We start from the raw sequence: 14,450 nt of genomic DNA on the forward strand, positions 1-14,450 counted from the left end.
TTGAACTTCTCACCTGCTTCCTTACTCCCATGGTCTCAAATACTCATTCTGTTATCCCTGACCATCGAGCATTGTGATGTAGATGCTATGGAGATTTTTCAATGTGTTCTTTTTCTGCCACGATTTTATGTTGGAGGTTTTTGGGCAAAGTGTTTTCCTCTTGCCAGACTATGCCTTACAAGATAAGCTCTCTAGCATTCCAGCAGGCAAAATTTAGTCCTACACTAGTGACACCAAGAAATGTCACTATTTTAAAGTTAATTAACTAAGCTTTGGTTTGTAGCTTTGAGTAATATTTCTCCCTCTGGAAAGAGAAGATTCCTAATTTCCTAGCGAAACAAACAGTTCTCCCTCTGGAAAGAGAAGATTCCTAATTTCCTAGCAAAACAAACAGTTCTCCTAGGCATAGAAAGGTCCAAGAAAACAATGCATTTGTAATTTTTAGGAAAAATTGGTTCTCAATTCATACATACTCCTAACCATAATATCTGAACCTAAACCAATAAAAGCTTTGTTATTTACTTCAGACAATAAAAAAGCAGCCTCAGAACAGACAATTCATTGTTATCATTAATAGGCAATTCTGCATTCATTGTTACTATTAATATTAATACCTGATTTTTTAAACACTGGGAAACATGCTCACAATTAACTTTCACTATGCTCATTGAACTTCATTACACATCCAACATGACCCGAGAACAAGACCTCCTCTTACTGTATCTCAAAATGTATTATATTACTAGGGCGTAGTAAATAATGTTGTGCAATATCTATGTAATATATAGAGCGTGTGTTGTATTACACAGTACCACAACATTTTCCGTACAGAGATTTCTGAAATTGAGGTATATAGTCATATGCATCCAAGTAAATTCTAAGGCTGAGATTTTGCAGTAAGATCATATCAACATTATTAATATCTAGTATTTCTCACAGAGTTATTCATAGTGATATCCTACCTGAGCTTCAGAACACTAAAGAAGCTCCTTTGCTGTAGCATCTGCAAAATGACCATATGATGTGTATTGTACCTCTCCAGAGTCCATAAGCTGTGGCTACCTAGCTTCAATCTTGATTGGCCTGAGATCACTTCCAGTCCAAGATACTGTACAGAGCTGTATGACGTCTCAAAGCACAAGCTGATGTCACAAGAAAACTTTGTATTTTCAAATAGAGTTTTGATTTCAATAGAAGTAGTTTAAACTGTTTTCCTATTATGTTTAAGTACATATTTTTTATGAAGGTTGTGATTAATGTTTGATACATGCAACTAGCACATCATACAGTAAAACGAGAGAAGAGAAAACACAACGATGTTTTAATGAAAACGAAAAAATAGAAGATCTTTAACCAGGCAACCACTTCATGCTGTATTCATCTTTTGAAGAATATCATTCCTTCACATCCAAAGTCACAAACATAAAAAAAGAAAATAAACAGGCAACATTTTTCTTCTCCTTCCTACCCACCACCCTACCCATCCAGTACATCACATCAGTTAATATATTCTGACCACCACCTAGCACCAACCTGTTTCCAGATGCAGTATTATCATTTTGGATTAATTTTACCTAGTGTATATTCCATCTCCTCCACCCTCACCCATGTTCAACACAGATACTCAGATCTAGAGCCCTCACTTTTGAAGGTCATTTGAGAATCCATGCTTGACCTAGAACAAAGGAGAAGTCTTTCCGACTCATCTGTGTACCTTCGTGCCCAGAGCTGCTCTCCTGCATTCACTGTTCGAGGCTTCAGAGATAGTGTTTCAAATTTCACATACGTCTCTTTTGCAAGGTCAGCTTCCTTTGCAGTTTTTGGTTTCACACGAAGTTTTAGAACTTTGTAGAGTAAGAAAAATATCAAAGGTAAAACAACCACACATGCTGCACTGCTGGCCAATATCAGAATTGAAAACTGAGAGCTGCTTTCATCATTTAACCGATCAGTGGAGAAAATAATGCACTGCCCTTTTGTAGGTGGCACTCCTTTGGGTGAGACACATGCCATATATTGAGTACTAGGTTGCAAACCATCAATTGTGACTTTGTTTTTACTAGAATCAGTGCTCAGGGGCAACATATCTTTCTCACCATACTTTGAGTATAACACCGTCACTGCAGAGTTGCTTGTGGCATTGACAGTTTTCCAAGTTAAGGTCACTCTTTCATCAGTTTCACTGATCACTCTCAGGTTCTTTACAGTAACATTTTCCTCAGTCAGACCTGCTGTATTCAATGAAGCCTCCTCACCTTGGTTGCTCATCTCCTCAGTCTGTTTTGTCTCCTCACCTTTCTTGTTTATCTCCCCAGTCTGCTTTTTGTTTCCATTCGTCACTCCCTTTGAATTTTTCTTTCCGTCGAACAGGGGCCTGGATTGCTTCTTGTCAGTAAACCTGATGGTCGTTGATCTTTCAGTGCTAACCAGTGCTCTGGTGGCTGGTGTGGTGGGAAGAGGCGTGGTTGTCCTCTCAGGTTCTGGTTTGGATTTCTGCTGAGTGGCATTCTGTCTCTCTGCCTCTTCCTTCCTTCCATACTTCTGTGGTGACACAGTTGTAGTAACTACACCAACTACTGTGACAGTAACAGCAGCTTCTGACATTCCTGCTAAGTTCTTGGCTTTACATCTGTATTCTCCTGCGTCCTTGTATGAAATCCCTGTCAAGCTTATTATGGACCATCTGACACCCTCTCCAGGTGTTTCTTGAATTACTACAGGAAAATGCAAAGAGTAAAATATTATAAAAAGGACCTGAAGAGAAAGTAAATATTATTAGACTACTTCTTCCCTTAAGTTATTGCTGCCAGAAGGAATCACAAGTATTAAACTTTAAAAACAAACAAAAAAAACCCCCAAGAACAAACAAACAAACAAAACCCCAAACACACAAACTACGAAACTTCCTGCCATATTCTATTATTGCAGAAAAGTGCTTAGCTTGGGAGCTTGGGGCAAAATGGAATTGAATGTCTGGAGGAATTACAATATAATTTGCAGTTTCCCTACGTTAAACAAAACCACATAAAGAGAAATCAAATGTCTTAAAGCTGCTAAGTGACTAGGAAATAGAAGTCTCACTGATTTCAAGTGACACTGAACACACTAGCCATTTAAAACATTTCTGAAAATTACCTTTGTCTTAAGATATTTAAGTACTTTGGACTATTACCTTCTTCAGACCTATGATTTAAGATAACTGCTAACTACTTGGCATTAGCAAGAAACATTTTTTATATTTGTGTTACCACCTAAGTATCTAGCACAGTAGCTAGAATGGTATCAGATAATCACAGCCTCCTTAGCATTCAAGATGGATGTTGCAAATAAACAATAAACATTTGCAAATAACACAGAAAACATGATTTTGGAATATCTTGTGTTTACAATGGTGAGTTTTAAGGGGCTCAGTTATGGCCTTACTAACTTTTTTAGCATGAACACTTTGAACCAAAATGGAGATTCCAGTAACAAATTCTCCTTTCTGCTTTTTCAGCTTCGGAGTTAGGGCCCAACTATCCCAACCTCCGTTTTCCTTTATCCTTCCCCCGCTTCATCCATTTCCCTCTTCCACGCACATTGTTCTTATTACAGACCACATCCAGAATCAGAACAGTCTGTTGCACCTGTTCAGACCAAGACCTACACAAAGAATTTCATAAAAGCTGTTGCATAGATACCATTGCCAGCTTGGTGCGATCCCTGGTCCATTGTTACTGATAATGATCTCAAGACACAGCAACCCAACAATTTCAGGCTCTCCCATTTCCTATAAAAGAGTAATTATACCTGTATAGTTCACTGGTATATTGTCTGACCTAGTCCAAGTAAGCTGCGGTGTTGGGTACCCAGTCGCATCACAGCGTAGCAGAACGTTGCTTCCCAGTGGGGAAGTGATCTTTGTCGCCGACGTCATCACAGATGGTTTAAGACACTGCTCTAACTCAGCTCTCTGGAACAAGATTCCTGCCAGGCTCTCAGGTCCACTACACGAAACCAATGGATCAAGAAGTACTACTGAGTTGTCCACAATTTTGGAAAATTCAATTAGCTTTGAAATGCGACAGTCACAAAACCATGGGTTGTCCTGCAAACCTGAAGCAGAGAGGGAAGAGGGAGGGAAAAAAAAAATTGTCAGGCAGCATACAGATATTGTGATTACAGTATGATGCATGACTACCACCATGTACAATCAAGGAGAACTGTGGACCTATTCTGAGTTAAACTTTTCTCTTTCAGTTTGTCTTTTTTGTTTGGTTGACTGGTGGAGGGAGTTTTTGCAAAGGTGAGAAAGAACAGTATGAATGTTTATTAAGCTAAACTTTTTCTTCACAGAAGTTTACTGGAGCACAGTAATATACTGGCACTACCTTTGCTTAGCTTTTCTGTTTATCTAGGAAAAACACTTTGAAAAGATGTCTTAAGACTGATGATACATTTTCACCTGCCCATGCCTTCTGGAAAGATAGCTTCTCAGGGCTATTGCATTTTGTCACTCTCTGCTCTTAGTCCTTCTTTGGGCACTTACAGTTTGATCCTGTCAGACCCTTTTTTCAATGTTTGCAGAGCCCATGATGATTTCAGAGTTTAGAGCTGACACCAACATTTCTGCCCCTTGAAAAAAGGATAAAGGCTAAGGAGAAAAAGCTTTAGGCCAATAAAATTCTTATCTGGCTCTGAACTATACCAATATTCTTATAAATCTGGCTTCAATTTAGGACAGCCTCTGAAATACATTCAAAAAGAATAGCAGAGGAGTAGAAAATGAGAAGGACCCTGGAAAAAAGCTGATGACTACAATATTTTTATGATGGCACAAAAGAACATTATCCCTCATCTTCTGTTAGGGGCTATAACATTTGTTTCTTGATTCCAAAGTCTTTGAATGAGAGGCTTCTCCCTCTTGGTGAACTTACTATGGTGAAAGAGAGTAGCCATTTCTGAGGAATATAAGTCTAAATCCTCAGCTGGTATTGATTACTCCACTGTTGACCTTCATAGAGCAACAGCGGCTTCACCAGGTAAAACGCCACACAGCATATCACTCAAATATTCAATATTTTCAAATATTTTTTCAAATATTTTTTCATTCAACTTACAATTTTGGGCATACCTTTTTCATTTTTTTCAAGTTTTAACAATAAACAGAACTTACAGTCTGAAACAAGGGATGGTATGCAAGAGCCCCTCACTATTGAATTTACTGATTAGTGCAACTGACAAGTTGAATTATTTAAAATAAAATTGAAAAAATATATATTGTTCAGTGTGCATTTTTAGGAATTATCAAAAGAGCTAATGGAAGAATTCTGGTTTTTGTTCTGGAAGAAACCTGTAGATGAAAGAATACATGAATAATTAACTACTGCTTCCTTTTATCGCATGACCAAGGTTAGGTTATTTTAAGCACAATGGCAGTGATTGGTTAAAACTGTGGTAAATCTCGATTAATCCCTGCTCTTTAAAACAAGACTTGACCTGAAGAGATTCCATGACTTTGACATCACAATCCAATTTCACTCAATCCAGACATAACAGATTTTACATTTATTCACTACTTATTGCCTGTTAGAACGGAGAAGGAGAAATCAAGGAAAGTCTTATCAGCAACTGCTTTTCTTCAAAAAATAAAAAGAAAAATAGTCTCCAAAATATAAAAATTTTTCCTGTGAACTTCACACATATATTCACAAGCGAAAGAGGAAAAGAGATACCATCCAAATGTCTTCCATGTGTCTAGGCACATCAACTGTTTGTGCTCATAAAAATTCTGCCCAATCAAGCACACATACGTAACTATTTGTGCTCATCTTTTAAATTAGGCAAGCTTTAGTTTGTAGTTAGAGACAATATGCCTGTAATTTTTTTCTTTTTTCACTCTCACTTCCTTATAAGGAATCAATTTTCCTCACTATGTTAAGAAGGGCATTTGAAAATTAAATTTGAAATTACATTCCCCTAAAGTATAAGGGAGAAGATGGAATCCCCTTGAGACAAGGCCTCAACTGCCAGAGACCTTCCGTAACAAACACTGCTAAAATGCAGGTGAACTCCCAGCATGGCCTCCGTGCTATTGAGAGGACAGAAGCACGGGGAAGCTGTGCTACAAAAGCAGGCAGCAGGGCAGGAACTCGGGGTTCCACAGTGTTAATCAGGACAGATTTGCAGCACCAGTATGGCTCCCATCCCACAGACCAGGCAGCAGATTCTCCATTACTTTGAACACTACTGAAAATATTTCTTCTGTGACCTTCCTGCATCCTACAAGCTTTTCTGCAGTAAAGGATGGGGTTATTATTGTTTCTAATACAACTACCAGCGCTCAAAGGCCTTTCAAACAGAATCATAGAATCATCTAAGTTGGAAAAGACCTTTAAGATCATCGACTCCAACCGTAAACCTAACATTACTACCAAGTCCACCGCTAGACCCTGTCCCTAAGCACCACATCTACATATCTTTTAAATACCTCCAGGGATGGTGACTCAACCACTTCCCTGGGCAGCCTGTTCCAATGCTTGGCAACCATTTTGGTGAAGAATTTTTTCCTAATATATATAAATACATGGCTTTCATATTCTCCCAGTGTCCCAAAGAAGACCCAAAGTTGTTATGAGGTATCAGAAACTGACAAAATAGAAGGAATGATGAAGGAAAGATGGATAGTCCTTAGATTGAAAGGTTGTTTAATCCAGTCTGGGACACAGGTTTGACTATGTCAAATCATTCTGAAGGCCTGGTTTCAACTTCAGAAGAAAGCTCTAGTCCCAGAAGGCTCTGTACTTCTGGGCGTTAGTGCAAAGAGAGAGTTATTTCAGTTAGTCACCTCATCTCGCCCATCCATCATGCTTCCCAGTGGAACTGGCTAAAGAAGCAGGACTTTATATATAAATACATATAATATATACAGCTACAGGAGTTCCTTTCTTGCCCCATGGCTCATTCCTTCTATTTATCTGTGTCTTGCAAATATCTGGCAGTATTCACATTATTTTTAGTAAACTTGCACGGCCATTGTATGTCATCAAGCCATGTGAATTCCCAGAATAAAAAGATGAAAGTACTATTGAGTTGGAAGCACGGATAAAACACTGACTTTGATTATACTTCAGTTAGCTATTGGGAAATGGGAATGTAAACCTAGTTTCCAAACTACAAAGAGCATTCTGAAATTTAACAGCTTGTGTTTACAAGATGGTAAAAGTGAGAACACACACATGAAAGAATAAAGAAAAGGTTAAAAAAAAGGAAAAAATTAAGAAACTGGAAAAAATGGAGAGCTTTAATAAAGGAATGAGATGGAATCCCCTCAGGAAAATAATTTCCTAAGAAGAGAAAATAGAAATAATGATAAGTCTCCAATGGCACGTGTATATGATGGAACACGAAGTCTTTATAAACCCTGGATTCTTTTGTAGAAATACTAAGGCAGCTTGTTGACCTGAGAAAGAAATACTAATGAAGGCAAAACAAACATTGATAAATATTTATGCATTGTAATATACCAATGCAGTGTATTTTAACATTAAATATGGATTATAAATTGCTCTAAAAACCTTTCTTTATTCTAGATTAACGTATTTTACTCTCACACATTTATATATATGCTTGCATACACAATGGCAAATATATGTATATGTGCGTCTGTGCATGCACATTTCTGCAGTCTTCTCAGTAAGCAGGGTTTCCGCAGGGTGTGTCAATATGGACTTTAGCATTTGAAATAGCTATGAGCGAAATTTCCCTGGTAAATCAGTAACCAGTCTCAGACCAGAACTTGTATAATATACTGCTTTTCAGGTGCTGTAAAATGGCAGTATGTGAAATAGGGGCTGATGGAAATATTCACCACAGCTTGGGCCAAGCTACCCAAGGCTCTCTTCCACCTGAAGCTACAAGACTTTTGATCCAGGGTTCTAAACAATAAAGCCCACTTCCCACACCGTGTCCCAGTGTTTCCTACACATAGTAATTGCTAGGGAGTAACTTCAGCATCTACCCAACAGCCCAGCATAACAGCTGGGAGCCTGATGGACCTGCAGCATTTCAAATTTTTGGCACCTCTACATGCAACAGAGGCAAGACCTCATCTAACTGCCACTCTAGCAAACCCTGGATTCCTCTGTTTCTCTCAGTGACTCACTAGGTGTAATTTTCCATACGGAAAATGCTTCTGCCATCATTCACGCCAGAAATTTCAATCTCTGTACAGCAGCCAATGCCGAAACTTAGCTGTGATTTGGATCAAAGTATTAGGCTATAGCTCCAGACGTAACCAAGAGAGGGCCAGATGAACTCACACATTGGTCCCTTGATGATTTCCACTGCTCAATTGTCAGCTCACTCCACAGCTTTGTTTTGAACTGTTCCAAACGGCACTCTCCAAGACAAAGTCAGATGTGGCTCCAGGGACAGTTCACACTGCAGGGACTGCTCCCTGAAGGGCTTATGGATAAGACTACACCAAGGACATCTCTTCCCATCCTGTTCTTTCCCCGCAACATAAGTGCAGCAGGCTTTGCACCTCCAAACTATCCTGCGTGCCTATCAGCCCATCAGGCATACAATATACCCTTGCTATTTTATATTACAAAAGCACAATTCTATGGGTTGCAATGCAATTCTCACATTACTTCATGCAGTTTGAACTGAAGAAAAAACATCCTCACCCACACAGTTACATTTCAGAGTCACTGCAGCATCCCGAGAGCCCACAGAAAACCAATGGCTAAATCTTACAAAGCATGAAACAGCTAATCAGCTTTAAAGAGACCTGGCCCTAAACTGTGTGGATGAGAGCCAGAGTGAGCCACTTGGCCATAGGTCCAGGAATCATTCCCTGACCCTCTTCATCTGGCATAGTGCCCACACAGAGGAACTTCAAACAATGTGAGGTAATAAAAAAATCCCAAACCTCTAAGTACAGAGATTACAAATTGGAATAACAAGATGCTAAGCTGCCAGTCCCCTGGCAAAAGTAGCCTGTGGATGCTCCAAGAGTCCTTGAAGTAAACATGGGGAACCTGAACTTTCTCTTACACCCAACCCTCTTGATGCTCAGTCAAGACACTGAAGATAAAATTGCCCCCTGGTATAAAAAAATACATATGCACAAACATTTGAGTTTGGGGCTTTGCTGTTGTTGATCTTGCTACTTAAATACAAGAGACAATCTCGTTTTGCCAGAACTAGGAGAGAAGCTAGCTCAAACCGTAATTGCTTACATTATGTAGAACCTGACTGCTGCTTTCCTGACTGGACAAAACAGCATTTATTTGCTCTGGGTTCCAGCTTCTAGCAGAGCTCTGGCTACAGCTACCATTCCATGTGGGCACATGGGCTGAATGCTCCCACAGAGAACAGCTGGAAGCACACAGGACACTCCTGAGCATCAAAGCAAGCGCTGTGTGCAGTTGTGGGCATCACATTTATTTTATTTTTTTCAAACCCAAACGAGTCCAAAGGGTAACCAGTAACTATGGTAGAAAATGGGGGGAGGGGAAAAACCCCAAGACCCACAGTCTATAAGAAACTGGTGAAAGACACGGTGCAGTTGGTTAAGGCAGCAAACAGTAAAGGAAAATGTATGAAAGGTTACTATAAGAGATGGTAATTAGTTTTTCTTCATGTCCATCTCATGTAGGACAAGAGGTAATCAGCTTAGTTTGCAGTAAGGGAGATTGAGGTTAGATATTAAGAGAAACTTTCTCACTATCCTGATAGATAAGCACTGGAAGAGGTTACCAGAGAAGGCTCTGGAATGGTCTGGCTGCAGGCTTTAAGAACAGCACTGACTTCACCAGAACCGTTCAGTTCGTCTGGATCTGCATTTCAAAACCCTTTCTGATTACATACCTCTGTGATTACTATTTCCACTGAGGAGGAGGAGGAGGAGAGTATCTATGGGATATGTTTCTCCTCTCTCAGGCTCCAGCAATCCCGGTAGAGACAGGAGGGGTGTCAGAGAGAAAACAATGCCACAGAGCACCCCTTGCTCCTGTCATTCTAAGCTGACATCCATGGTCGGAGCATTATAGAGCCATCTCAACTCCTAGGTCATCTTTCTAGCCTGATAGTTTCTCTCAATCATTCATTCCTGAAAAACAACTGCTTTGTAACAGTCCATCAACAGCAACCTAAGAATGAGCCTCTGGCAGCCAGCGTGAGTGCCGTAACTACAGCTTCACAAGCTCTAGTAATATAGATAATAGAACTAACACTTAGTGGAGACTAAGCTTGTCAAAATAATCCGTGACGTAGAGAGGACTGCACTTTTTAATCTCCAGAGGAAGGGGATGTTTTCTTATTCACTATAGAGTTTCTTATATAGCAGGTACTGTCTGCATTGGGATGTACTCATCAGAAGGCTATGATGTCAGTGAAAGAAAATTCTGCTAATTATTCACAGCTTCCCTAAGGCAGATTTGCTCAACACAACACAATGAAAGTACTACCTGGCATTTTGCATTCTCAGATCCAAATCTCTAATGACTGCACAGAGCCTCCCTCAGCACAAAATGTTAAAAAAAGAGAAGCAAGGTGCTGTTTGAACCCAGCGTGTGTTCCCCTCTGTAGATCTGTGTTCACACTGAGTTGTAGTTCATAAATGCAAATGACCCAAAGGTCACATCCCAAGTTTCTAGAGAACTTAATGCTGGCACCAGAGGGTGTGCCAGGACTAGAGGAGGCTGGCAAAGTGCCTGTACCAACAAAGCCTACAGATGGTTGCCAGAGGGAAAGGGAGGAGAGAAGAGGGTGTGGGTTTGGGCTTTTTGGGTGGGTTTTTGGGGGGTTGTTTTTTGTTTGTTTGTTCCTTTTGGTTTGTTTTCTTTAAGTGGTCAGGGCTATGTAAGACAAGGAAACCAAATAACCTCTGGGACTCCCACATGAGATCATCAGGAGGATTAGATCTAGCACAGTCAGCTCCTACTTTACTGCCTCCTGCAGCCTTCAGTGCGGGGACAGGCAAAGGGGCTTACTTTAACTGCTTTTTCTTTTTTTTTTTTTAATCCTGAATAAACCAAGATCCAATTAATGCTGCAAACCTACAGTTACCACGCATGTGAGGAACTCGTTCAGCCTACTTGCTTCTATTAAGTTATTTACATACAATCTTATCTGAACGAGTTTCAAATTGCAGCTTCTGCTGTGAAATAAAGCAGCTGAACAAATGAACACTGAATAGCGGGGGTTTAGATCAAGAAATTGGAAATACTGGGCAGTACAACGCAGGGCAGATCTATACCAATGGGTATAGAACTACTACGGTTAGTTTATGGAGAGTCAGGTGGTTTTCTTCCCTTCCACCTGCTACACTACAACAGCATGAAAACATGCACTTTTACATCAACAGCAACAGAAGAGAACACGATTGATAGAGCTGTTCCAGCCATGTTCTGAAACTGCAGAAGGGGTTACCTGCAAGACTAGGAAGTGGAGAGGAAGTGTAAGATAAAACACAAGAGTCACAAACAGAATTGATGTGATGGCATACTAGAGAGATGGAATAAAAATATGGAAAAAAATCAAGAGTCTGGCCAAACTACTCTTAAATACTTACCTTAAATACTATAAAAAGTACTGTGAAGCTGTAGGGATCAGATTCCTACGCTCGCTCTCATATTCAACATGTAAATTGGGAAAAACTTGAGGATAATCAGTCAGTTTTAGAGCAACGCCAGGTCAACAGGAGTCCTGGGGAGAGCGGAGTCACCCTCTTTTGAGCCACCAACACTATCTGCAGCACTGTGTCTCAGGACAGGCTTCGTATGAGCATCAGCTCTAGCTACTTTGGCTTGTGAGCCACTGGAAAAAAACATTGCAAATAGATACGCTTACAGTTGCAATCACACACAGTGATGAGGGAAATGTCATCAGAAACACCTTTTTTGGAGGTCCTACATTTATATGGATACTGAATGCTACATATGGCCTATATTCTTGTAGACAGGAATCCTGTAGTTTTTACTTCAGTTTTATAACCTTGAGACAACAACATACATGGAGGTCACTATCTTCATTTTATAGTTTTCTGTCACCAACAGAAAATAAATAAATAAACAAGCAAACAATCATAGACCAAACCAGAAGACTGACTTGGATAAAACCCCCTCTCCTGAATCCCAGTCTGGTCCCCCACCTGCTCTGCCTTGCAACTTAACGTTTAGCTACATTTTAATAAGGAATGAGACATGTTGTTTAAACGTACCCAAAATGACTCTCTGGGTCACCAGAATGTCCATGTTCTTAGACAGGACAGCTTCTGAGAAGGGGGGCCAAATGTCCATCAAGTCTGATGGCAAGGTGGTTAGCTTGTTGCTGGATATGTCCAGGTAGGTGAGGTTTCTCAGGTACCGGCCAGCATCGGTGGGAATGCTGGTCACTTTGTTGTTGTGTAAATCAAGAGTCCGTAGGTTGGGCATCTCTGCCAGCGATTCCCAAGGGAAAGTTGAGAGCAGATTACCATCCAGCCGTAGCTCATGCAGTTGTTTCAAGTTATAGAAACTGCTGATATCGATGTTGGCTACACAGTTGTAAGTTACCCACAGGTATTTGAGATCTACTAGGTAGTAAAAGGCTTCAGTTGGAATCCTTCGTATGACAGTTTTCTCTATACGAAGTTTTACAGTATCCACAGGAACATTCACAGGGATCTCATACATGTCAGGATCATTACAGAGCACAGACCTAGCATCAAAAGAAAAAAAAGAAGGAAATAAAAAAAAAAAAATTGGCATTTATCATAAATTTGTATTTCAGATTTAAATGCAAGTGCTATTACTTTCTGCAACACTACTAGTAGAATACAGAATGTCAAATCAAGAACAGTCCTCTGCATTTCAAAATTGCAGAGATAAACATGGATTTTCTAATGAGAAAAAGCATACGAAGTAGCAATGACACTTTCACATGAAATCTAGATTTGCTTTATCCTAAAGCATGTGAAGACCACCTTCTGTCCATCATTCTACTGACAACTGAAAATCAGAAGCCATTGTATAAGGAATAATACATGCATGTATCTCAAGTGGGAACTGCATGCCATTTATTTTACTAAAATTCAGAATATTGGATTATTAATTTCTATTTTTTCTGCATGATGAAGATTCAAAGTATTTTTGTGTCTATATTTACTTTTCAGAATAGACTGAAAATAGAAAATATTGACATAATTCTCTAAAGGAGAGCTTCGTAGCCCTATTTCTGGTGTGCATATAGAAATTACCTGCTTCTTAGATGTGCTAAGAACTTTCTGCTCCTGTTGATTTCAGTGAAACGGGATTTTAGCATTTTCAAGAATCAGTATGTTTCCATTTCTTTCAGGTACATTGTTTGCACATATCAGCTCGAAGATTCCCTTCTCCTCAATAAGCCTATCTTTCATTTTTTCCCCCTTTTCTCTATATTCTCCCTCTATTTTACTTTCTCTTCATGCAGCGTTATACTAGATATGTTGTAACAATAAGTAGCACTGACAAACAGTATGTCCCAAAATTGACATGACAATACCCAGATTGTCAAATTTCAAATCAGTCTCTTTATTACCAAAAGTTACATGATTTTCCTGCAGATTAAAAAAGAATAAACTACTGTTTTTATTTAAACCAGAATCGCCTTACAGTAGACAACTAGTTTGTAGAAATAGAAAGGACATTACCATAGTAGGAAAATCACGGAGCAGAAAGAAATTGCCTGCTGCAAAAACTGAAGATTTAGAGTAGCTATTTGCTAAGTACAAAGCCATAATCGCCATCTGCTCCTGTTCAGGAATGCTGCTAGCCATATAACACCAGAGTAAGACACACCTTTATTTCAACTATGCTAGAACTAATTTGCAATGCATGAGAATGTTATTTCCAATTTCTTCAAACCTTTTCCTTATAAATTGCCTTGAAAAACAAATAATAAAATATTTACCTTGTTCCAGTGCCATCACTTCTGCCATGGTAAACGCAAGTGCATTGTGAAGGACAAAAACCGTGCACTTCTTCAAAAAAGCTCATTAGGAGGTAGAAGTAAATAAACAGATACATGGCTTCCTCCCAGCAGAACTGGTATGAAAAAATTTGAAAACTTTATTCCTAGGTACTCATGTGCAGTGTGCTACGAATGTGAATGTAGACATCCATTTAGTAACAGCAGATTACATCAGATTAGCCGAGATCTGTAGTTGCTTAACCTTCAAATGTATCCTAAAAGGGATCAGTTAAACCAGCTGATTCTTTATTCTGTCAGAAGAACACACTCTGTTTCAAACATATCCACAGCACGTTTCAAGGCTATTTTAATACGTAGAGCTTGTAGGGTTAGTATGTAATAAAATATCTCTTTGCTCCTTCTAAGAGGCAATGCATTAGTTACTGTACAGCATGAGGATATTGCATGACATTTTCTTTAATACTAAAAATTATAAATTAATAGGAAGCCAAGATTCCAGAGCTTTTAAAAAA

General features: G+C 39.3%; 1 protein-coding gene across 1 annotated transcript; it reads right to left on the reverse strand.

Annotated features, from left to right (window-relative positions):
* Nucleotides 1–346: 346 nt before the first annotated feature.
* On the reverse strand, nt 347–14,052 carry LRIT3 (leucine rich repeat, Ig-like and transmembrane domains 3). The gene is made up of 4 exons (XM_075751451.1): nt 13,918–14,052; nt 12,209–12,687; nt 3,790–4,095; nt 347–2,714 (listed from the first exon to the last, which is right to left on the reverse strand). Exons 1-4 carry the CDS (start codon nt 14,031–14,033, stop codon nt 1,612–1,614), a joined length of 2,004 nt encoding a protein of 667 aa, XP_075607566.1. The 5' UTR covers nt 14,034–14,052; the 3' UTR covers nt 347–1,611.
* Nucleotides 14,053–14,450: the final 398 nt, after the last annotated feature.

The sequence above is a fragment of the Balearica regulorum genome, chromosome 4 (assembly GCF_011004875.1).
Source record: "Balearica regulorum gibbericeps isolate bBalReg1 chromosome 4, bBalReg1.pri, whole genome shotgun sequence".
In the NCBI taxonomy this organism is placed as follows: Eukaryota; Metazoa; Chordata; class Aves; order Gruiformes; family Gruidae; genus Balearica; species Balearica regulorum.

What these genes read in the sequence shown, in the direction of transcription:
- LRIT3 (XM_075751451.1), bottom strand. Translation starts at nt 14,033, where the DNA reads ATGTATCTGTTTATTTACTTCTACCTCCTAATGAGCTTTTTTGAAGAA. An exon ending in GACCCAGAGAGTCATTTTGG is followed by an intron (nt 4,096 to 12,208) that starts GTACGTTTAAAC and finishes TCTCTGCTTCAG; the next exon opens with GTTTGCAGGACAACCCATGG. An exon ending in TATACCAGTGAACTATACAG is followed by an intron (nt 2,715 to 3,789) that starts GTATAATTACTC and finishes ATTTTCCTGTAG; the next exon opens with TAATTCAAGAAACACCTGGA.